Source organism: Prionailurus viverrinus, chromosome C1 (genome assembly GCF_022837055.1).
Source record: "Prionailurus viverrinus isolate Anna chromosome C1, UM_Priviv_1.0, whole genome shotgun sequence".
Lineage (NCBI taxonomy): Eukaryota > Metazoa > Chordata > Mammalia > Carnivora > Felidae > Prionailurus > Prionailurus viverrinus.
In genome coordinates, this window is record NC_062568.1 from 98,323,130 (window position 1) to 98,348,403 (window position 25,274).

The window sequence follows — 25,274 nt, forward strand, 5'->3', positions numbered from 1 at the left end:
GCACCGTGTAGAGACAGTCCTTTGTCTCTGACCCCAGATTACCATGTCTTCTGCCGGCATCCAGCAAACCGGGCTGTCGGCTTTCAACTAGGATAAAATTTCAGGTTCTTCACAGTTCTTGGCAGTTGCTGCTGACGATGGACGCTAGCAGAGACATGGCTTTCTGGAACAGAAAAGACAAAGGTCTCATGGGCTTTGGGGATATAAGAAGATCCCCTGGGGTCTGGCAGCAAATGCTCTTGTCCAAGAGGTGGGTGTTGGGGAGTAAGGGCTGATTAACCTTTAGAGGATGAGCAGCAAAGGGTAGGACTGACACAAGCTGTCCAGTGGTGCTTTGGCTGTGGCTCACTGTCCTTGGCAATGCTACACGCCACCTCTCAGATGAGAGGCAATGTGGCTGTAGCTGTTGGAACAGCAAAGGAGTCCCCAGAGCCTAAACAAATGATGTCCACAATGAGGATCTAGAGCTCTGGGTGACTGAAACGTTAAGTTGGACGATGAACAGCCACCAGGCCACTCGGAACTAAAAGTGTGCCTTGCTTCCTGGCAGAGAGCCCCTCTCCTGCTCTGCACCCCCAGTCCTTCCCCTCACCCTGAGATCTGCTTTAAGAAGAAGGACAATTCCCCAAAAAACAAATAATCCAGTGAAGAGATGGGCAAAAGACATGAAGAGACGCTTCTCCAAAGAAGACATCCAGACGGCCAACCGACACATGAAAAAATGCTCAACGTCACTCGTCATCAGCGAAATACACATCAAAACCACAATGAGATACCACCTGACACCTGTCAGAATGGCTCACATTAACAACTCAGGTAATAACAGATGTTGGCAAGGATGCAGAGAAAGAGGACCTCTTTCGCATTGCTGGTGGGAATGCAAGCTGGTGCAGCCACTCTGGAAAACGGTATGGAGGTTCCTCAAAAAATTAAAATAGAACTACCCAACGACCCAGCAATTGCACTACTAGGGAATTTATCCAAAGGATACAGGCATGCTGTTTCACAGGAGCACATGCACCCCAATGTTTCTAGCAGCACTTTCAACAATAGCCAAAGTATGGAAAAAGCCCAAATGTCCATCGATGGATCAATGGATAAAGAAGACGTGGTATATATATACAACGGAGTATTACTTGGCAATCAAAAAGAATGAAATCTTGCCATTTGCAACGACATGGATGGAACTAGAGGGTATTCTGCTAAGCAAAATTAGTCAGTCAGGGAAAGACAAATATCATATGACTTCACTCACATGAGGACTTTAAGACACAAAACAGATGAACATAAGGGAAGGGAAGCAAAAATAATATAAAAACAGGGAGGGGGACAAAACAGAAGAGACTCTTAAGTATGGAGAACAAACAGAAGGTTACTGGAGGGGTTGTGGGAGGCAGGATGGGCTAAATGGGTAAGGGGCGTTAACGAATCGACACCTGAAATCATTGTTGCGCTATATGCTAACTCATTTGGATGGAAATTTAAAAAATAAAATTAAAAAAAAATTTTTTTATTAAAAAAAAAAAAAAGGAGAAGGAGGACAATTATGGGTAGGCTGAGGTCTCCCTGTCCTTAAGAGAGACTATAAAGCCTTATGCACCTAAGTATGCTGGGGGACTTCTCGGAAGGGAAGGACTCCAACTTTTATGGCCTCTGTGGATACAGGTACCAAGTCACCACCCTACCTGGCCCTGTGTAAGGAGGTACTCAGATTCAGCCAATGCGGTTTAGATAAGATTCACAGTGGGGGAGAGAGACTAATGTGACCTAGTGGATGGGGCCCTTCAGGCCAATCCAAAGTACTATTGTTTTTTCATGTGAATGTATAAATGGTAGGTTACACTTACTTCTACTTCCCTGTCCGTAGTGCCGGGGGGATTCTCCCCCATTGGGAGGAGCTACAGGCAGAGAAACACCACCACAAGCTCCCCTGCATCCCCTCCCCAGGAAGAACTGAAAATGGACATGACCCCTCTGCTCAGTGGGCAGAACTCAAGGCCGTTGCCATAGCTCTGGTTGATGTTCCCATGGATGAATCTGATGTTTGTACTGACCCCTGTGCTGTCGCCAAAGGCCCAGTGGTTTGATCTGCCACTTGGAAAACTGTCCGCTGGGCTGTGAACCGTGGCAACGATTCTCAGCTGCTGACCGAACCAGCGGGGCAACTCATCCAGACGCCCACAAATCTGGTGGAGCCACACTCCAGCTACTGATGGCACCTACACCACCCGGGCTGCCCGCACGGCTGCCTTGGTCCATCCTCGCAGGCGGGCACAACAAAAAGAACTCCACCTCTGATACACGGCCACCGCCACGTGCCAGACTTGTGACTCCAGCCAGAGGCCGACGCGCTGGTCCGGTGGCGAGGGAGGCCACACCACATAGACTGTTGCCCCCACCGGCTTCTGGCAGACTGCTTACACTTGACCTTTGACCTCCTCTCAGGAAGCCACACTCCCAATGACATTTTTTTTTTCCAGGTTATAGTCTTAATGTCCCAAATCACCTGAAACCACTGTGACCTTTGAAAAGAATCTGTGCCATGTGTTTGGTTTTCCACACTATTTGCAGTCTGACAATGGTGCATCTTTCATCACAAATGCTAAGGAACGAAGGGCTAACGGTCAAGGTATTCCATAGACTGTCTACTCCTCCCTAACATCCACAGCCATCTGGCATCGTCTGAAAAAAGGCTCCTGAGAAATCAACTCAAAACGATTTTTCACCCTACCTGCCTAATCTCCTCCTGGAGCACATAACGTACAAAGTACAATGGTCTGTCCCCTGAATGTGGCCGTCCCCGGAAAAGGATCAGCCTCTCTCCGGAGCTTCCTGGTTAATGATCAGAACAAACAATATTGCAAGTGGGGGTGAGGGGGTTGATACAGACCAGTGTGAAATCCTGGGATTCCACACTGGCCATTCCTTTGTAAGATGCTTCTTTCTTTCCTCTGCAGAAACACCCTTGCCAGCCTAATTGGTACATCCTCCATGTGACAGGTCGCCAAAAGGGGCTTAGGGGATTTGAATTCTGGTTCAGCTGCCTGGATTCCCTTGTTGAATTGACCAAGTCCCAGATCACAAGAATAATGACCCACTCAAATGCACCGCAGTCCAAAGTAGGGGACATAATGCATCTCTGTGAGTTTTATAAAAATTCCCTTCAGCGGAAGTGCCTGGCTGGCTCAGTCAGTGGAGCGTGCGACTCTTGATCTCAGGGTGTGAGTTTGAGCCCCACATTGGGCGTAGGGATTACTTAAAAATAGAATATTTAAAAAGAAAAAAAAATCTCTTCAGGGAGTAGGAGTTGATTAGAAGAAAGGTGAAAGTGATAGATGCTGGAATGAAACATGCAGATTTCTGTACAGGTGGAGGGAGTGAGATAACCTCAGCATCTAGGGAGAGAACGACTTACACCCCAGGAAACGCAGGCAGGGAGCTCTTTAGAGATCTTTTGTCTTTCACAACTGCCTGTCCCTGCAATAGTCCTCATGAGGCAAAATACCCTGCTGAGTTTCCCCCAAACTACTGTAAGCACCTCCAATCTCCTGACGCCTGAATCTGCCGACCCCTAAAAGATGGCTCTGACCACCATACGATCACTGTTACCAACAAGTCTATCTGACGCATACATCCCAGCTCCGATGCCTCCCATGCAAAATACTTGTCAGCATTTCCAGGTGTCTCCTCCGCCTGTTCCCACAGACAAATGCCACTCGGCTGGTAGCACAGACAGGACAGACAGGACTGACTGCCCTCAGGCAGCCCCACCAAAGGCAAGTTCCACATGCAATGATGTGTGCTCGAGTGAAAACCCTCCAGTCCACCAGCTGGCCGAAGGTTACACCGGAGGCCTTGACAACCTGTGCCCTCTGAGCCACAAGGCTCCCAGGGTAAACTGTAAAGAAATTTCTTTCCAAGGACACCATGTGCACCACCAGGCCTGTGATTTGTGTGTGTGTAAGTATTAACTTGCCTCCTTCTCAAAAGCGCTGTTATTTGCATCTTAGACCCGTGGGTGTTTCAAGAAAACACCACAAGCAAGCTCTCGGGTAACCAACACAGGTGATCACTCCAAAACTAATCTAGTTACTCAGTGGGAGCTTCCAGAAGATTAAATGGCTCATTGCTTTAGGTGTGTCCTATGGATAGTCTTCCCTACCACCAGTCTTCCAGTTAGAAAAGGTGGTATGAAATCTGTCCCCAGGTGTGTTCTTTCCATGTATTAGCTCTTTTATTTATTGAGGTATAAATGACATACGAGTTACTTATATAATAATTACATAATAATTAATATTTACTACTAATAAATATTAATTGATAATCATTTAATTTTAATAAAATTGTTTAATTTTAATAATTAATATTACAAAATTATTTAAATTTTGACTTTCTGTATACACCTGTAAAAGCATTACAACATTCAAGATCATGAAAATATCCATTCCCCTGCCTCCCGACCAAAGTTTACTCATGCCCCTATATAATCACTGGTCCTCTCCCGAGGTAACCACTAATCTGCCGTCATGATAGATTAATTTGCATTTTCTAGAATTTTAAATAAATGGACTCAAATGGATTATACTTTCTTGTCTAGCTTCTTTCACTTGGCTTATTTTGAGAAATCTGTCCCCAGTTGTAGCTAAAGTGATTAGTAACACCACCTTGCACCGCAACACATTCAGGTCAGGATCAACTCACGGGCCAGACTTGTTATGAATGGCAGAATCATTCTAGACTACAAACCAACATGTCTTATGAATACAAACATAAACATCCTTAAATTATTAGCAAATGGAATTCAGCAATATATACAAGGAATTACATGCCATGACCGAGTGGGGTTTCTTCCAAGGAAACAAAGCTAGTTCAATATTTCAAAAGTAATCAGTGTAATCTACCACAGCAGAAGGCTAAAGAAGAAAAATCACATAATCATTTCAGAGCTAAGGAGGGGTTAGGGCTGAAGGGAAGCAGTTGTGCCTATTACAGAATAACAGGAGGGCTCCCTGATGATGGAAATGCCCTGTATCTTAAGTATTTCAATTGTGGTATTACTGTTTTGTAAGATGTTACCATTGGGAGAAAACAGGTAAAGGGTACAAGGGATCTCTGCATTATTTAACGACTGCCCGTGAACCTACAATTACCTCAAAATAAAAATTAGGGATTTTTTTTTTTAGTGCATTATCTCAAAATAAAAATAAAGTATTTGTTTTTTTTAAAATGGCATTGTCTCGGGGAGCCTATGTGGCTCAGTCGGTTATGCTTCCGACTCTAGATTTCGGTTCAGGCCATGATCTCCCAGTTTGTGGGAACCAGCTCCACATCGGGCTCTGCCCTGACAGTGCAGAGCCTGCTTGGGATTCTCTCTCTCCCTGTCTCTCTCTCTCTCTGCAAGTGCGTGCATGGATGTTCTCTCTCTCTCAAAATAAATAATTTTTTTTTAATCTCCAAAAAATCGGCATTGTCTCCAAAGGAATTATCAGTCAAAACACCTGTCATCATATTTTAGTATTTCTAATTCCTATCCCTAGTCATAAATATAATACTTCTTTTTTTTTAATGTTTATTTATATTTGAGAAAGAGAGAGACAGCGTGTGAGCAGGGCAGGGGCAGAGAGAGACGGAGGCAGACTCTGATGCAGCCTCCAGGCTCTGAGAGGTCAGCACAGAGCCCAAGGCAGGGCTTGAACTCATGAGCCGTGAGATCATGATCTGAGCCGAAGTCGGCCGCTTAACCAGCTGAGCCACCCGGGCGCCCCAGTCGTAAGTATTTCTAGACAGGATACAGGCAATATCTCAGCAGTGTTTATTTACGTTTAAATAAGTCTTAAGAAAGTCTTCCCTACTCCTAGACAACGTAGAACATTTCCTACCACAGCCCCCTGATCGCAAGCCCTGGTCTCCTAGTCTCACCTCAGCCCAAAATACCACCCCACCATGTTAGCTGGACAGACACAGGACAAAGAGCGAATCATACACATACAGGTCTCACACACACTCTTCTCTCACATCCAGCTCGCTACAATTCCTCTGAATATGAACACTCACAGGAACAAGAGAATGGCAAAGGGGAGGGACTGGCTAACCCCTCCAGCTGCCTGGCCACCAAAAATGAGTTATGCCATCAGAAGAGTAAGAGAGACACAGGAAGGGAAAAAACAGAGGGAACAGAGAGAAAAGCCACACTGCATTCTTATCCCCCCATCTCAGCACTTACCTCCTTCCTCCACCTTCACAAAACAAACGCCCGCCCCCTACTCTGCCCACCTCCTACCCCAGAAGCATTTCCCAAGTGCTTCCTTCCCTTTAAAACACACTAATCTCCTCCCAGCTTTGCTTGAGCCGTGCCTCAGGAATCACATACCAAGAAATGAAAATAAATACTGAATGGAGATAATTCATCATTTGTGAGCACTCTAGCCTTTGCCTTCTAGCAAAGCTTTCCTGTAACTGTAGTCCATTTTTTTAAATAACTAGGTTCCTTTTAGAAATTACAGGTTTAGTTTACATCAAGACACCTAATATAAAACTACGACTCACACCCACTGGGCAAGCACTGCTTTCAACCTCTGTTAAGGCATCTTGCCCGGCTGCCTCTACGCTGAGACCCAGCAAGGGTAGCCTGTGAGTACTCAAGACTGGCACCCCAAGGATGTGAGGGCAGGCTGCGGCAATGACAAGACCCTCTCCACTAAGTGGGAAGGCCGATTAGGCTGACTAGTTGGCTCATCAGGTTCCCCATCTTCTCTTAATATTTCAGGTGTTCTGTTTCCAGCTGGCTGTGATACAAAGAGGTTACATAGTCCTTTTACCAGAATTAATCTACTTTACCATAGCCTAGAGTTGCACATTCAGTTCTAATTGTTTCCAAGTTCACAGCTAATCAGAATGACTACATTTCCTAAAGAGCAAATGACTCTGTTCATTCACCTGCCATTTTGTTCAGGTGTCTAAGAAGTGCCAGGCACTTGGAGATACAGAACTGACCAATACAGGGTAATCCCTATTCTCCTTGGCTTATGTAGAGGAGGGAGATCAGACAGAAGAATACATAAATAAAAATGACTATGGGGGTGCCTGCGTGGCTCAGTCGGTTAAGCATCCGACTTCAGCTCAGGTCATGATCTCACAGTTTGCGCATTCGAGCCCCGCACCGGGCTCTGTGCTGACAGCTCAGAGCCTGGAGCCTGCTTCAGATTCTGTCTCCCTCTCTCTCTGCCCCTCCCCCACCTGTGCTCTGGCTCTCTCTGGCTCTCAAAAATAAATAAATGTAAAAAAAATTTTTTTTAATTTAAAAAATTTTTTTAAATGACTGTAAATAAAATAATTACAAAGTGTGCTAGTTGCTAGCAAGGATATAAACAAAGCTGAGGAACTTGCACTTTCTGGGGAATATGCAAAGCAATTTCCCTTCCAATGTTACCCAAATTTAGAATTAAAAATTCATATGATTTAGGGGAGCCTGGGTGGCTCAGTTGGTTGAGCATCCGACCTCAGCTCAGGTCATGATCTCAAAGGTTCGCAAGTTCAAGCTCCACATCAGGCTCGCTGCCGTCAGTGCGCAGAGCCTGCTTCAGATCCTCTATCCCCTCTCTTTGCCCCTCTCCAACTCATGCTTGCTCGCTCTCTCTCAAAAATACATAAAACATTTAAAAAATTCATATAATTTATTGACCCCCAAACATACTCTAAAATTTACTTTAAAAAACTAAATCGCAGATGCCGGCTTGTTATTATCTCTTTAGGTTAAAAGTTAAATGTCATTCCAACTGCATAGACTAGAAGCAGTAAGTGGAGGCCTTAAGACACCATTTCCTTAGGTAGAAATTACCCAAAATGAGTCCCTGAGGGAAGGAAGCAGGAAGCAGGCTGGAGGGCATGCCTTCACCTGTTTCAAAACCTGGCCCAGCGGGGGCTCCGCAACACGAAAAACCACTTAGCACCCTGCTCCCTGGGATCCGCAATCCTCACTAGTTCCATAGTTCAACTGCATTAAGCAACTTTTGTGGATTCACCTGGGCACAAAACCATCATGTGAAAAAGTGCTTTGTTTTAGGAATGTGGAGCATATTCCAAACAAGCAACCAACAAATCAACTCCACTTAAATTGGAGATTGCCCCCACAACTATATGGTCAACTGATCTTTGACAAAGCAGAGAAGAATACCCAATGGAAAAAGGACAGTCTCTTCAGCAAACGGTGTTGGAAAAACCGGACAGCAACATGCAGAAGAATGAAACTGGACCACTTTCTTACACCATACACAAAAATAAATTCAAAATGGATGAAAGACCTAAATGTGAGACAGGAAAGCACCAAAATTCTAGCGGGGAACACAGGCAGCAACCTTTTTGACCTTGGCCATAGCAACTTCTCACTCGACACGTCACCCGAGGCAAGGGAAACAAAGCAAAATGAACTATTGGTGCTTCAGCAAAATAAAAAGCTTCTCTTCTGCACAGCAAAGGAAATAATCAACAAAACTCAAAGGCAGCCTACACAACGGGAGGAGATTTGCAAATGACATATCAGATAAAGGGTTAGTATCCAAAATCGATAAAGAACTTACCAACCTCAACACCCAAAAAATAAAGAATCCAAGTAAGAAATGAGCAGAAGACAAGAGCGACATTTTTCCAAAGAAGACATCCAGATGGCAAACAGACACATGAAAAGATGTCAACATCATTCATCATCAGGGAAATACAAATCATCAGCACAATGAGGTACTACCTCACATCTGTCAGAATGGCTAAAATTAAGTAACACAGGGGCGCCTGGGTGGCTCAGTCGGTTAAGCATCCGACTTCGGCTCAGGTCATGAACTCACGGTTCATGGGTTCAAGCCCCGCATCGGGCTCTGTGCTGACAGCTCGGAGCCTAGAGCCTAGAGCCTAGAGCCTGCTTCGGATTCTGTATCTCCCTCTCTCTCTCTGCCCCTCCCCTGCTCATGCTGTCTCTGTCTCTCAAAAATAAATAAATGCAAAAAAAAATTTTTTTTTTAATTAAGTAACACAAGAAACAACAGGTGTTGACAATGATGAGCAGAAACGGGAACCCTCTTGCACTGCTGGTGGGAATGCAAATCGGTGCAGCCACTCTGGAGAACAGTATGGAGGTTCCTCAAAAAGTTAAAAATAGAACTACCCTATGGCCCAGCAATTGCACTACTAGGTTATTTACCCAAAGGATACAAAAATACAGATTCAAAGAGGTACATGAACCCTGATGTTTATAGCAGCATTATCAATAATAGCCAAACTATGGAAAGCGCCCAAATGTCCATCAACTGATGAATGGGCAAAGACGATGTGGTATATATACACAATGGAATACTACTCAGCCATCAAAAAGAAGGAAATCTTGCCATTTGGAAGAACATGGATGGAGCTAGAGTGTATTATGCTAAGACAAGTAAGTGAGAAAAAGACAAACACCATATGATTTCACTCACACGTGTAATTTAAGAAACAAATGAACATACGGGGTGGGGGGAAGAGAGGGAAACAAACCACAAGAGATCTCTAAACGATAAAGAACAAAGGTGATGGAGGCAGGTGGGTGGGGGATGGGCTAGATGGGTATTAAGGAGAACACCTGTTATGATGAGCACTTGGTGTTGTATATTAAGTGATGAACCACTGAATTCTACTCTTAAAACCAATAATGCACTGTATGTTAACTAACCAGAATTTAAATAAAAATTTGAAGAAAAAATGAGAAATTTTTGAAAATTAAACAAACAAACAAACAAACAAACAAACTGGAGGGGCACCCGGTGGTTCAGTGGGTTGAACATCTGACTTCAGCTCAGGTCATGATCTCGCGGTTCAGGAGTTCAAGCCCCGCATCAGGTTCTCTACTGTCAGCACAGAGCCCACTTCAGATCCTCTGTCCCCCTCTCTCTATCCCTTCCCCGCTTACGCTCTAGCAAAAATAAAATAAAAATAAAAGATAAAATAAACTGGAGACTACCATGTTAAAACACTACCCTGCTTTCTACAGTGTCCAGTCAAAACTCAATCACATCAACCAATCTCTGAGGAATATGAAGTTACACGGTCAGAGCTACCTAATCTTTTCAAATGTGCCAAACATAATAACCTAATGTTAAAACCTAGTGACTTTAAGATACATTTGACTAGAAATCTGACCCACACAGGCAATAATCTGAATTCCCATTAGCCCATCTGTAAGCACTACATGATGGAACAGAAATGAATCCAGGCTTCATCTGTGCCTCAGAAGGGGATTTAAAAAAATAAAAATAAAAACAAAAACAGCTCTGAATTGTCACTTTGGGAAAAAAACTGTACTTCTTAAGATTCAAATGTAATCTCCCCCAGTGTAACTCCAAACTTTTTGTCAATTTGTTTGGCTTTGCTTTCTCTACCAAAATTACACAGAGACTAAAATAAAGCCTCCAGATTTGTTCTCTGCTACTGGCCTCCACTTCTTCCCACATTTTATAAAGGCTGGCCTACCACTAGTTAGGAAATTACCTCTGAAAGCTTCCACCCCACCTTTTTTTCTAAACTCCTATAGCCATAAATTGGGGAGAGGGGGGTGTGGATTTGTAGTCTAGACCTCTTGACACAAATTAGGAATTGAAGAGGAATCATCTCCTTTCTTTTTTTTCAAGTTTATTTTTATTTATTTTGAGAGAGAGAAAGAGAATCCCAAGCAGGCTCCCCACTGTCAGCGCAGAGCCGGACATGGGGCTCAATCTCACAATGGTGAGAACATGATTTGGGCCAAAATCTAGAGTCGGATAGTTCACTGAATGAGCCACCCAGGAGCCCCATCTTTTTTAAAGTGATCTCCAGAGAATTTTCCATCAATTCCCTCCCTTCAGCCAGCTTTGTAACCACTACCAGAAAATTCTTAATCATCCTCAAACTCTGCCATCCACCTGTGCTGCACCTTTCTGTTCCCGTGGAGAATATCACCCTAACTTTGTAAAGACCTGACCTCTCAGTCTCATCCTCTGCTTAAAAGTCTGACTTCCCATCTCAAAATAAAAGTCAAAACCCATATAGTACCCATAAAGGCCACGCTCTCCGTCACCTAGCCAGCCTGCCACCTCTTTCAACTCTCCAGTCTCCTCTCTTTCTTCTTTTTCCCTCCACTCTCTGGTCACACCTTTACACTTACTTTCTGCCTGGAAATTCTGTTGAGGGGCTTTCTCAAATGTTACCTTCCCTTGCCCTCCACCTCCCATGTAAAACTAAACTTTCAACCCCCTATCCCCCTAACAAACTTTCTACTTATTTTGTTAACCAGCATCCCCAATGTTCCAGGAATGCAGGAATTTATCTGTTTCCTTCACTGCTGTATCCTCAAGGTCTAAAAGAGCGCAAGTTAGGTAGCAGAGAGTTCAGTAAACATTTGTCAATGAAGAGTCATTCACTTGACAGACACTTGCTGGGTACCTGGTCCGGGCGGGGTTTGTTAAGGCAAATAAGACACTGGCAAAGCTTTTAATGCACCCGATGGAGAAATGCAACACAAAACTGTGCATTGCAGGACCGCAAACTTAAAGCCACGGGCAGGTCACAGACACGCCCAAAGCTCAGAGGAAGAGGCCTCGGCTTCGCCTTTCTGGGGCCGGTCCAACTTCCCACGGCGCAGTTCTCCACGGACCGATCCCGGAGGGTCTCCTCTAGACCCCCGAGAGGAGCGGAGCGCACTCGCCCTCCCCAGGCCTGAGAGGTTGCTAGTCCAGAGCCGCAACTTCCGGGCTCTTCACTCCAGATACACGATTTAATGAAACATTTAAAAGCCTCTGCTCTTCAGCCACCGCCCCTTCCTCTCTGCCCCGCGGTGCATTCCCCCACGGCGGCCCGGAGCTGAACCCCGCTCGGACCTGCCTGCACGGACCCACAAGCACACCCGACTTCCGCGGCCCAGACCTGTTCCCGGCGTCCCGTTCGGCTCCTCTCTGCGCCTGTGCGAGTAAACCCACGTGGGTTCGGGAGAGGTTGGCCTCGCGGCGGAGGCTGAACACGCCCCCCGCGTGAGGCTGGCTTCTGATTGGCTGCCTGTCGCTGGCCTGGCCCGGTTGGAGCCGCCTGCGGCTGCGCCTCTAAAGGCGCTGCCAGTCGAGTCTTGTGCTACTGCTTCCTGCTCTTGGCCGCCTCCGCTCACTCTCTGGAATCCTTGCAACCCCGCCGGCATGTCTCAGGTATAGCGCGTGCCTAGCCTGGCTGCCAAGGTGCGGCGGGGCTAGAAACTGGGGGGGTCGAGGGGGGTACTATCCCGTAAGCAGAACTCCGCGGAGTCTTTCCCGTCCCGGCCCCGCTGTGCCTCCTGGACCCGTGCCCAGCTCTGATTCTTTGCACAGAGCTTTGTGAGCGGAACTTTCCAGGTTTGGACTTAGCTACCCACCGGTAACTGCTGGGAAGTTGCCCGTGGGGTGGACTCCGCGGTGAGGCAGGAACAGGAGTTGGAGAAGAGGGTCCTAGGGAGAAAGGTGGCAGGTAGAGGGTTGCATGGATTGAAGGAGCAAGGGGACCGAGTTCCCCATCCGGAAGGTCAGGGCAAGAGTAGGGAAGCCATACAGAATGGGAAAGCAAGGAAGTGGTTGTTAACAGTTTAGAGGTCAGGGGACTCAGGGGCCGAGTGTCCAACGTACGAGAAGGGGAGAGGTGACCCAGAGGCCTTTCCCTCCTTGGAATGTAGCCTCTTTTCTGAGACCGAGCTGTGTGGAATGACCTCTGACTCATCACCTCTCTCCAATTGGAACACCAGGAGAGAGGTCGGCGCTGGACGCCTGGTCCCAGGGGGGGAGGGGTCCAATGGCCTCTGGCCAGCCGCACTCAAAACTGTACCCATCTCAGCTGTTTCAAACACGCTGTGCTAGTCCTATCCACAAGTCGAGGCTTTACTGGGACCCCGGCCTGGCCCAGGGGTGGTCAGGCAGTTGGCCACGCCACTTTTTCAATGAAGTGAATGCCTACTGCAGGCACTCCTAACTTTCCTCCTTCACCGCTGTGTTTCTAGCACCTGATAAATAGTGAGAGCATCCAGTACATAGTTGTCCATCGAATGAGCGAACCAATGTGCTTCCCTTCCTTGTTTTGCTGAATCTTTCTGGCTTCCCTCTTGGGGAGATGAGAAGACACACTGCTTTTCCTCAGGGGCATCTCAGGAGTGCTGCCTTTCCAACCTGTCTCTCCCCATTACTGAGCTCTATTTAGGCCTTTCCTCTCCCCCACGTTTAGGCTGAGTTTGACAAAGCTGCTGAGGATGTTAAGCACCTCAAGACCAAGCCAGCAGATGATGAGATGTTGTTCATCTACGGCCACTACAAACAAGCAACTGTGGGTGACATAAACACAGGTATGCTGAGATGAGCTTGGGAAGGCCCCGCGTCAAAGCAGGCTCAGCACCCTTGATGGGTGCTGGAGCTCTTCTAATCTGTGGGAACCGCACTCTCAAAACTGCCCGAAGCCCTACTCTTCACGTGGGACATGGTAATAGTTCATGGGGCTCCCCCCGCTCCTCACGAAGATCACGTTCCTGAATGGGACTCACAGACCCTGCACTGTTCTCAGTGGCTCAGGTCACAGAATTCAAACCCGAGTTTGGGGAGGACTTTACGGGGTATCACCAGCATTTTCCATCTACTTGGGAAGAAGCAAAGACCCCAGCTTGGAAGAGACTTGGTCTCAACTCAGTACTAGCTTTGTTGAACCACACTGCTTCAGTAGCATGCCTCCCCAGACAGGACGGAAGTCAGAGCACTTGGCAGCCTGATATCGGGAGCAGAGAAGCAGCTGGCTTCCTGTGGCAGGTCAGAAGCCGTTTTGCTGACCACAGCCCTGATGACCATTTCTCGCCTATCAAAAAATCTTGGTACAGATTTTGAGGCCATAGTCTAGACTACCATAGTCTGAAGACAGCCTTTCCCCCCTTGGATGGTTTTTATTCTGCCCCTAAGTCCCTGAAACCCAGCTGTATACTGAGGCAACAGCACGATTCACTCTATGCAAAGGCTCAGAGGCGGTGGCCATGGCAGCCCAGAAGGAGGTCACCCCCTTGTCTGTTCAGGAGGGTGGCATGGCCCCCAGTTCCACTGCCGTTGGGGTGGAGGGTAGAGCAAGTCGGTGGCTGCCAGCCATCTGGAAGCAGGAGATGGTGCCCAGAGCTAAGGATCGTGAGCAGCACCAAATCAAAGTTCACAGGAAGGGCTTAGCTGAGAGAGGTCTAGGGGCAAAGATGAGTTTTACGCTAGGTTTATAAATTCTGTATCCTCCCAGGGAGGGGGGGAGAGATGAAGTGGCGGTGGCCGGAGGGGCTGAGATGCTTTTCTGCCAGACCGGATTTTCACAGACACTGGCCTCTGCCCTTCTTTTGCAGGAGCACACATAGACTGAGTAACTCTCACTTCCTGACTGCGGAGGCTTCGGCTCCTTCTAGGGCGAGGCAGGTGGCCCTGAGTTAGTGCAAATGTATGTCTCCCATCCTCACACAAAGGGCTGTTGGAGTGCGCTTGCTCTCCTAGATGATGACTCTGCAGGTGCACCTCCTGGTACCCCTGGGAATACCTCCCTGAAAGCACCTGCGGAGACTCGATGTTTCTCAGACACAGTGGTCCCGGCGGTGAGCACTGCCACTGCTCCTTTTGCCTTTGCTCTCGGCATGGCAGTAAACTAGGTCAGTGGGGAGGTGGCGAGGGTGTTTCCCACGTGCAGCTGATGACAGGCCTGGGAGCATAAAATCATGGTATAACTTTAAGGATGCTTTGCCTTCGGGGGGGGGGGGAACAACTGCCCACAAATCATCAAGAATTAGACTAACAACTTAGAAAAATGGGGCAAGGATATGAACAGACTGTTCACAGGAAGGGACTCCCAGAAAACTGATAGCAATAATAGCATGAAGGAGAAGAACCGGGTGGCTGAGAGCAGGGGTGGGAGGGAAACTTTATAGTAGCCCTCTTTATAGCATTCAGATTTTAAGCCATATAAATGGATGTAGTACTTGTTTTAAAAAAAAAAAAAAATGTTTTTAAGTATGCCTTTTAAAAGAAATCTTGGAGGGGCGCCTGGGCGGCTCAGTCAGTTGGGCAACTGACTTCGGCTCAGGTCATGATCTCACAGTTCGTGAGTCCGAGCCCCACGTCGGGCTCTGTGCTGACAGCTCAGAGCCTGGAGCCTGCTTCACATTCTGTGTCTCCCTCTCTCTCTGCCCCTTCCCTGCTCATGCTGTGTCTCTCTCTGTCTCAAAAATAAATAAACATCAAAAAAAAATTTTTTTTAATAAAAAGAAAAAAGAAATCTTGGAGTTGTTTAACTTTTAAAACAAAGACCATCTAGTAATGAAAAGTTTTCTTACTGTTTTCTTTAGATCATAAGTTTGGGTTTCTGTACATCTGGGTTTCTAAAGGCAGAACCCACTATGCTAGACCCATTTAACTCCATAACAGAGCCTGGAAGGAACAGATGAAGTGAAAGATGGCTTTCAGGGCAAGAACATCGATAATGTTCTCCGTTAGAACTTGAAGCAGATCCGGGGCACCTGGGTGGCTCAGCCAGTTGAGGCTTGGACTTCGGTTCAGGTCGTGATCTCACGGTTCATGAGTTTAAGCCCCGTATCAGGTTGCCGTCTGCTCTCAGCGCAGAGCCTGCTTTAGATCCCCTGCCCCTCTCTGCCCCTCCCCCACGCATGCACACGCACTCTTTCAAAAATCAATAAAACATTTTAAAAAGGCTTGAAGCGGATCTAATGTCCTTTCTTCCCTTGTTTCAGAACGGCCTGGACTGTTGGATCTCAAAGGCAAGGCCAAGTGGGATGCCTGGAATCAGCTGAAAGGTGATTGTTCTCATCAGTTTCCCCGGTTTGTGAAGCCCAGTAATGAAACACTCTTCATTATGAAGTGTTAGGGGTGAGGAGAGAAAACAAAGTGGATGAGGCCCATGCTAGAAACCGGCCTAACCTAGCCAGAATGGAAAAAAACTGGGCCACCTACTTTTTCTTCTAATACCATGTATGCCTCCTCCAAGAGCACCATCTCTGCGCAATGGCATCATTGGGAGAGGAGGGGCTGGGGACCAGGTTACTGAGAAAAGGCTGGGAGGTAATTAGTTGGCCTGGGTTTTCCGTATATTCCCGCACCTTCCTCTCCCCGACAAGGCCGGGTAGTGACCCCCTACCCAAGCAGCCTTCCCCAGCTCCCCTCCAACCAGAAAGGCACATAAAAGAAAGGAATGAGCTAATGCATGGCAGGCTGCTGGCACATCGTAGGCCCCTGAATGGAGCTATTATATGCTAAGCAACGGCAGCCAAGAAGGAGCCTGGCTCCGACTTAATCACGTGCCACCTGCAGCAGCAGGACCCACAAGTTGGCAGTGAAGTGCCTGCCAGCTTTTGTGTTCTTGCTAGCTCATTTCTGAATAAGCCCTCTGTCTTCCTGCAAATGGAAAACCCTTGAATTCAAAAAGGGCCAGAATACAATAAATACACTCCTAGGATTTGCAAGGAACTGGGACAGGAATGCCCGTCTGACTGCCCGTTGTCACTGGGCATTTCTGTCCCAGTGTCCGTGTACTCTCCAATGCTCCAGAAAGCACTCGGATTCCCGGTGTATCTCCCCTTCGCCGCAGAACCCAGGAAACTGGGTGTTACTGCTGCGGTCAGTGCCCTTTGGACCGCAGCATGAAGGCAAAACTTTGCCTCCTTCCACTCCATGAGCCAGCTGCTTTCACTCAGAGTTCATGAAACTTTACTCACAGCTTCCCTCTGGGGAGAAGAGGGCATCTGGCTTTGCTTTTTCATGGCCACATCTGGCAGATAAGAGCCCGGCAGAGGGCTACTTGATAGGCGAAAGCCAACCATGAGAGGAAGCAGGACGACTAAAGTCACTACAGCTCCCCGTGTTAGGCTTTCCTGCCTGTCCAGAGTGTCCAGCCTCTCTCCCCAGGTTCAGGTTGACCGCTCATTCCAGCAGTGGGGGACTCACATGGCCAGCAGGCCAATGACAAGCCTCAGGACAGCTGTATACACGTTATGGGTTCAGGGTTCTGTGGAGCATTCACCGTGGGCCAGGCGCCTTAAGTATTTCAGGCCAAGCCTGTGAGGTGCAGGTAGTGGAATCCCCACTTTACAAGGGAAACTGAGCCTCAGAGCATTAAAACTGGGGGCTGTCTAGGGCTGCAGTCTGCTGCTTTCCTACCGTGCTGCCTCTCTGACCAATAACCCTGTTGACTCCTTCCAGGGACTTCCAAGGAAGATGCCATGAAAGCTTACATCAACAAAGTAGAAGAGCTGAAGAAAAAATATGGAATATAAGGAACTGGATTTGGCTGCCGGCGATGCATTTCATCTAAACTGATAACAATGCCTTGTTTTTCTAATGCTGTGGATGACGAGAAATGATGAAAATAGCCCATTAACCTAGATCCTGAAGACTCTACAGGATACGGCCCTAACAGAGTAGGGGCTGAAATGGTTACTGACGTGCTCTGAGTAGTTTTTATCTGTAGATCAATTAAAAGTGCATTTGTTACTTTAAGTCTTTGGTAATCAGAGTTCTTGAAATCGCTTCCTCCGTTCTAATGGCTCTTCCTCACTTCCTTTTTCTAAAGATTTTGTCTGGAAGCGTTGGAGCTCACCCTCCACTCTGGTAGGGTGCGAGGTAGGGGACCCACCTAGTCTAAGACTGAAGTGCACACACCTCTGATGGGGAGGAAAAGAATTAGAGAAATCGCTTTTCCTAACTCCTTGTTCCTCCCCATTCCAGCCACATCAGTTGCATGCGCTGGCTGAGACTTCAGGCCGCAGGGACTGCCAGTCCTGTGCTGGGGACATTGCTGGCCTCAAGCTCTGAGGAAAGCAGGGTTGACAAATATTTAAGGTTCGCCTGAGGTCCATCCAGTCCGTGGTTCCAGAGCAAATGAACAAGGCCAGAGGCCCCTGTCAGGAATGAACTATACCTGCCACAGGGCATCCACAGAGCCCCAGGCTCACAGGCAGCTGGGCGGGCATAACCGAGTCGGGTGGTGTGGGTGCTTAGCAGGAAAAAAAGGAGATCAGGACCCCGGAGGCCAGGGGTTAAGGTTACAGAGAAGAAAGGCTGGAGCTCGACCCTGGTGGGTGTAGGTTGCTGAAAAGAAAAAAAAAGAGCTGGCAGGCCCTCCTCACCAGATGTTCTACTCCACTCATTTCCACGGTCTTGCAAGGAAGGTTGGGGTTTTCCCATCATGCACCTGTGGCTGCGGAGGCTGAAATCAAGGAGAAGCTCCTTGAGGCCAAGCAGCTCTCCGTTCCCTCCAAAGCCTGTGCCCTGGTCTTAGACATGGTTCAGCCAGAAGAACAGGAGTTACAGTGACTTGCCCAAGGTCGCTCCGCTGGTGACTAATCTGAGAGCCAGCGTTCACGTGCACGTCTCCCTGGCTCAGGTGCCCGTACCACACAAGGTGGCCCCCCAGGCGTGACCCGTGCTGGAACGGCAAGGAGGGCAACTGTCTGATATGGCTGGAGTACGGCACACCTTCGATGGAAAAATGGGACTAGAGAGTGAGAAGTCTTGATAATGAAGTTGAAAAGTACAAAATTTGACCGTCATCAAATGTGATAGGCGGCCGCTGGGAAGGAGATGTGGTCAGAGGCGTGCCGTGAACCTGGCTACATCAGTGGGTTTTGAGAACGGTGACCGTCTGGTTCCAGCCCAGCCTGCACATGGAAAACTCGGCCCAGAAGCTCAGGGGTAGGCAGGAACCTGCTCCCCATGGGGTCAAAGTCCCAAAGCCTAGCTGTGCAACTGGAGCGAAGTGACTTCCTGAGTAGCGATGCCATTTACGTGGAAGTCTCCCCTGGACGCTAATGTGACTGAGGGCATGTGGGGCAGGAGGCCCACAGATCCGCCCTCCTGCCACCTGGCTGCCCTGCACCAGCCTGGTGGTGCCAGCCACCAAGGCCGCAGAACTCCCAGGCTTCCATGATCCCTGAGGGAGGCAGTAGGGAGCTATAGCCACACACCTATTATTATCTGGATTATCTGCTTTGATCAGTTTTTGGCTGCTTCTGGTGTAAACCAAAGGAAAAGCCACCCTGAATGGAGCCCAGGGCGTGGTTCTGTCCACACAGACCTGGCTCCGAGCTCAGGCCCAGCACGCCTACCGCGAGGGTGGGGGTCCGCGTGAGATGAAATTGTGTGAGAAACTCCTGCCATAGAGTGGGTCCCCGGTGTGTGGCACTTCATCCGGAAGTTTTGTCCCGCCAGTTTGAAAACCACTCTTGTCCCTGGGAACATCCCTCGCAATCAACGTCTGTCAGAGTCAAGGACCTAGCCCAGAAGCAAAAGGCCCGTCCGCCCACAACTGGCGCGGCCTCCAGTCACTGGCTGTCAGTTGTGAGAACCCGCAGGGCCAGCCTCCCACTCGGGTTGGTGAATTTAATCCTGCTTTGAAGTAGGCACCACACCTCGGTGCTCTGTAATCGGGACTACTGGACCCATTATTGAGATGAGGGAATTAAGGCCCAGGTGACGTGAATGGATCCAAACCCAGGAGTCTCTGTCCAGGAAGGCCCTGCTTGTCCCCTTCTGTCACATTCTCTCTCGTGGCCACTGGCTGCCACTCAGACCTGCATCTCCACTGTCGCTCAGAGGACAAGGGTGACACTTGCCTCACTGGGCTAGCAGAAGGTGCTAGGAAACACCCCACCTGTGCCAGTCTTCCTGCGGAGTGGCTCAGGGAGGCAGGTCACATCTCCCAGGATGGAGCAGGGCCCCAGTGAAACATCCTTTTTTAAGCATCTCAGGTGATTCTGAGGCTCTGCGAGGTTTGGGGAGCCCTGAAGCACCCCCATCCCCACCCAGCCCCCACCCCCCCACACACACACTATAGAGTAGTGGTACTGATTTCTACCAAAGTAGCCAGTTGTGGTGTTCTGAGAACACATCACCAGTGGGCTCAGGGGTCATGCCTGCTCCAATGGCTTCTGCGGAAGTCCGTATACAGCCCGGGGAGGATTCACAGGGTGTCATTTGGGAACAAACGAGGAGGGCAGAGGAGCAGGGCAGGGCACCCAGTCTTCCCCTCTCCTCGGTGAGGCATCCGCAGCTCCCCTGAGGTACTTCTTACCTCCAATCTGCCTCTGGCGACAGACTCACCCGTGAATCGCACTGCCATCTCTCAGGTGCCGGATCACGAATCTTCTTGGAGCCACATTTTCTTCATCTAGAAAATGGGCTGATAGAGTAAAGAACCTCACAATGCCCGGCAGACACAACTTCCTAGCAGCCCGGAGGCCTTTCCTAACGCATATCCTCACCCTTGATACTTCCTTCCCCATTATCCGAACAGGTCCTGGCCTAGAGCCACAGAAGGCTGTCCCCCACCTTGGCCAGGCTCCATTAAGTGGGAAGTTACTGCAAATGCAAGTAAGTGTAGGTTGTCTCAGGATGTTCTCCCTACACAAGAGTAATGCCAAAAGCCAAAAGCCTGGGAACCAGTGTCGAAGATCAATAAGGGACTTGCTCTGCCACTATATGCCTCAGTTTCTTCATCAATAAAATGAGGCTGAGCAGAAGGGCATTGTCCAGGATAAATAGGAAGGAAAGCCGTAGGAGGGGAAAGAGAAGGCACCGGAAATGCCTGCCTTGATGTGAGTCAGGCTGGGAAGTTGTGAGGGGGTGGTTTAAGTAGCCAGATGATTAAAGGTGTTGAAAATTAAATTACAGGTGTTTGGAGTTGAGGACAGGGCAGGAAGAATAACCAGCAGAGGCAGGCTTTAGCAGAGCTCTGCCTGTGGGGCCTGGGTCAAGGCAAGACAACGCCTCTGCCCTTGGCAGCTCCCAAGGAAGAGATCAGAATGTTTCCTCTCTTAGTTATTTATTTGTGTGATTCTGCATGACTTCTCTTTTGAAAGAACATGGGGTAGCTAAGAACAGACCAGAAACTAAGCAAAGCTCCCTCGGGAGTCTAGCGTTGAAAGACAGCTCAGGTGCCATCTTCGCCTCGAAAGATCTGTAAGCCACAAACTGCAGGGCAACAGAGGTGCCCTGGGATGCCCTCTCTGCCTTCATCCAGAGAATCCGCCCCCTGCTTTGCAACACCACCCCCACCACTGCCCCGCCTTGGATACAACTCAACCCTTGGAAGACCAGGAATTGGTCAACTGACAGCTTGTCCATTTTTTTTTTTTTGTAATTTTCTTTATAGTTTTTTTTTTTTTTTTTTTGAGAGAGAGAGCAAGCATGAGGGAGGGAGGGGCAGAGAGAGAGAGGGAGAGAGAGAATCCCAAGCAGGCTCTGCACTGTCAGCGTGGAGCCCAACGTGGGGCTCAAACTCACGAACAACGAGATCATGACCTGAGCCGAAATCAAGAGTCGAACACTTAACCTACTGAGCCACCCAGGTGCCCCAACCGATAGCTTTTTCTGAATGTTTTATGATTTGGGGTGAGTATCCTTGCTAAGTAATGAATGAACATAGCTCTAGACTACGGATATTTTCCTTTTGTATGTAGCTGTGAAGTCCGATAAAGTCTTTCCAGGGAAATTGGTGAGAAAGCAAGCATGTGGCACGGCACTGTGGGGAGGGGTAATCTCTGGGGCCCTTGACCCTGGCTGCTGGCCCCGGGCTGTCACCACCACTTGGATCTGCCAGCCACAGTGGGGCATGCAGCTGAGTACTGGGAGAGCCCCAGGCCTCTGAGAGTCTCCCTCCCCCCCGCGCCCCAGCATCCCACTTCGACAAAGACATTCTTGCCCTTGGGGGAAGAAAAGGTTTTTTTTTTTAATTCTGGCATCCGGAATTATTGGAGAATAAATTTCTATTGCTTTAAGCTACCTAGTTTATGTGATTTGTTGCAGGAACCCCAGGAAACTAATGTGCCTGCCCACTCTGTGTGGCTGCCTGTGGGCTGGTTCCCTCCACCGGCAGCCCTCTAGAAGTAAGACCCTGAAGGTCTTTGTCAAGTGCAAATGTGACACCATTACCTGGAGGACTCTCTTGCGAACACTCGGTTGGGTTCATCTGTGTTAGAGATCCAGGGCCTTAAAGCACGGGGGTTAGCAGTTTTATCATGAACAGGTAGAGCTTCAGTTGCTGCCCAGGTGACCACACTGAGAATTCACCCACCAGCCCCAGAGCATCGCCACTGAGTAGGAGAGGTGCCGAAAGAAAAGGAGGACTGCAAAGTGGGAGGGGTTTTGGAGAGGTGATTACCCCACCCCTAACACGGTTTTGCCTCAGTGTGGCCCTGCCAGTACATCAGGTAATATGTGGGGGAGGATGGAGCCTGGGCTTTGCAGACAGATTTGAATTTGAATCGCGGTGTGACCACTTTTGTTCTTGGAGCAAGTTTCTTATCTTCTCCGAGCCTGAGATAGTTTGTGTATAAAATAGGATGATCTTGGGGCACCTGGGTGGTTCAGTCGGTTAAGCCTCTGACTTTGGCTCAGGGCATGGTCTCAGGGTTCACGAGTTTGAACCCCATGTCAGGTTCTGTGCTGACAGCTCAGAGCCTGGAACCTGCTTCAGATTCTGTGTCTCCCTCTCTCTCTGCCCCTCCCCTGCTCACTCTCTGTCTCTCAGAGATAAATAAATGTTGGGAAAAAATGTAAATTGCCTCATCTCTACGAGCGAGGATTGAATAAATGCCTAATACACAAAAGAAAAATTAATACATGGTAGCTATTATTGGTCAACAGAAGAGTTTTGAAATAAATGAAGAATGAATTCATCTTTTTTTAGGGATTTAGGATTTGAGAGGTTCTGACTGAAGTAGCCTACTCTTCCCAGTCTTAAATTGTGTATCTTTTGTGTTCATGTGTAGTTGGACCAGCATCCCTTCTTTTGAGGAAATATCTCTGCTCCACTATTCCTGAGGAATTAGCTCAATAGAACCCTAGAATATAGGACAGATACTTTTTCCTAAGGATCCCAGCACGAAAATTCTAGGCAAGAATGATTTCTTGGGCTACCTGACCATGAGTGGACCAATCCCATAGCCAGGAGCACGAAGCACCTTGATTGGCCAGGTCTCAATGGAAAGTTCCCCCATCCTTGGGAATCTCTAGCTGTGGAGATTCCCAATCATAAGTTTGAGCTTCCAGCAGTGTGTTAGAAATTATTTACCATAGCAAAAACTAAAGTTATATTCAAAGAGAAGCAGGGGCAAAAGAGAGGTAGAAGGAAACACAAAGCTCTGCAATATCATCTGGGTTCTGTATTCAGCTGGCAAGATGCCAGATTTACCCCTGAGCTATTCAGAAATGTGAGCCATACATTCCCTCTTCATACTGAAATAGCTGGCTTCTTGTTACGTTCAACACAAAAGGTGTAAAATAGTATCCTTAACTCTTTTTCCTGAGTTGACCTGCCTGGTGGATGTATTAGTCAACTTTTTGTCATTGTAATGCTCTGTAACAAAGAGTTCCCAAAACTCTGTCTTATAAAAATAAGCAAATACTTCTCACTCATGGGTCTGCTGTTCAGCTATGACCCTGATGGGCTTCCCTGAGATCAGCTGAGCCTGAATCAGGTTGAGGTTTGGGTTTGGGTATGGTCCATGTATCTCCTTATTCTTGAACTAGCAGGTATCTGGGAGTGTGTTCTTCTCCTAGAAGATTGCAGAAAGTTCGAGAGGCTGAACCAAGGTATGCAAGCACATTCAAAGATTCTCCTGGGTCATAGCTGCTCACATTTCATTAATCAAGTCCAAAGTCCAAAGGCAGCAGGGCAGGAATGTTCACTCTGCTTACTCCAATGGGAGTCACTACAGAGTTTCCTGGCAAAGAACATGGATATGTAATTCTGTTATAGGGAGGAAGAAAAAAAAGTGGGAACAGTAAGCTGAAAAAGAGAATAGGTTTGAAATCTGGGAAGTTGTAGGTCACAAACGTACTCCACCACTAATGTACTTGACCAAAGGACATTCTCCTGGGTCCACAAAGGTCATCCTCTCCAACCAAGTACCTAATTTTAGAAGAATACACAGGGAGTGATGAGAGAGAAAAAGGATATACAAGCAGACATGATAGAGGGAGCTCCAGCAGCCATTTAGGACCATGAGGAAATCTCGAGAATGGAAACAGAGAAGGATCCTGATTCCCGATGACTGATGATTCTGAAGAAGTATTGGATCATCCTTGGGCTGCTCACCTGAAGACTTCCTTCTGTCAAAGAATAATCCCTTGTGTATTTACGTCACCTTTTTTTCAGGGTACTATTACTCACAGCCAAATACAATTCCTAAGTGATACAGGTACCGTGAATAGTCAGGACTATGTCCACATAAAGTAAGTATGGTAATATTACAGTGTATGGGAACCAGGATTCTGGATCAGAAACTAATGCATTTATTATCTGGGGGTCTCAAAAATTTGATGTTCCAGGAGTAGTAAAAGAATAGAGACACCTGACTGGCTCAGTCAGTAGAGCATGCAACTTCTGATCTCAGGGTCATGAGTTCAAGCACCATGTTGGATGTGGAGCCCACTTAAAAACGTATATATTATATATGAAATATATATACTAAATTATAACTATATATGTATATGTATACATATATGTATATATATGTATATAAAGAATAGAATACAAATCTAGGGGATTCTTTTGACTAAAAATGATCTTTCAAATTTGGGTTGTAAGAACATATTCCAGTATGTGATATATTAGTCTCTGCACGTCTCTATATGTTTTATGTATTTTTTTTAAATAGTGGGAGGAAAAGAAATTACTTTAGTAGTCCCTCAGGTCAAGTGGACCCAAAGAAAAATCCCTCCAAGCCTCCCCCAGTGGTGAGGGAAATGGTTTGCTTTACACTATCGTGGCCAAGTGGATGATGGCTCCCAACCCTTTGTATCCTTCATGGATAGAATTACAGGGGCGCCTGGGTGGCTCTGTCAGCTAAGCATCCGACTTTGGCTCAGGTCATGATCTCACAGTTCATGAGTTCGAGCCCCACATCAGGCTCTGAGCTGACAGCAGAGCCTGCTTCGGACTCTGTGTCTGCCTTCTCCCGCTCATGCTCTGTCTCTCAAAAATAAGTAAACATTTTAAAAAACTAAAAAAAAGAGAGAAAGAAGAGAATTACATACCCGTGCAACTTTGCTGCCTCACCTTGAAGACTCTCCCACTAAAATGGCCAGAATTTTCGTCTCCACTCCATTGACACGAGGTGTGGTCATGAGACTCGCTTTGGCCAATGAAATGTGATCAGACACAAGGCAAGCAAGAGCTCTAAATGCGCCTGCTTGGCTTGCTTTGCCCTCATCTGCTTTGCCATCTGCCATGAGAAGAATATTCCTGAG

General features: G+C 47.7%; 2 protein-coding genes across 9 annotated transcripts in view; one reads left to right on the plus strand and one right to left on the minus strand.

The window, feature by feature from the left end:
• The window catches only part of CC1H2orf76 (chromosome C1 C2orf76 homolog), a 96,568-nt gene that overhangs the window by 55,751 nt on the left and 15,543 nt on the right, over positions 1-25,274 (minus strand). Inside the window, exons 1-2 of one of the 8 annotated variants that reach the window (XM_047872243.1) lie at positions 11,920-11,951; positions 43-163 (exon numbers count right to left, since the gene is read on the minus strand). The exons of 2 other annotated variants lie outside the window; for them this stretch is intronic. In XM_047872243.1, the coding sequence (XP_047728199.1) occupies positions 43-60 (18 nt within the window). In that variant the 5' untranslated portion in view covers positions 61-163; positions 11,920-11,951. Of the gene's footprint in view, positions 1-42; positions 164-280; positions 434-11,873; positions 11,952-25,274 lie in introns of those variants that run through there. 5 more of the 8 variants (XM_047872244.1, XM_047872248.1, XM_047872245.1 and 2 more) reach the window with 5 other exon arrangements.
• Positions 12,065-17,522, plus strand: DBI (diazepam binding inhibitor, acyl-CoA binding protein). Its single transcript, XM_047872250.1, has 4 exons — positions 12,065-12,191; positions 13,231-13,348; positions 15,761-15,823; positions 17,226-17,522. The coding sequence occupies exons 1-4, from the start codon at positions 12,183-12,185 to the stop codon at positions 17,297-17,299; spliced, it is 264 nt and encodes an 87-aa protein (XP_047728206.1). The 5' UTR covers positions 12,065-12,182; the 3' UTR covers positions 17,300-17,522.

Coding starts and splice junctions, on each gene's coding strand:
- DBI (XM_047872250.1), top strand. Junction 13,349..15,760: donor TGTGGGTGACATAAACACAG/GTATGCTGAGAT, acceptor CCCTTGTTTCAG/AACGGCCTGGACTGTTGGAT. Junction 15,824..17,225: donor TGCCTGGAATCAGCTGAAAG/GTGATTGTTCTC, acceptor GACTCCTTCCAG/GGACTTCCAAGGAAGATGCC.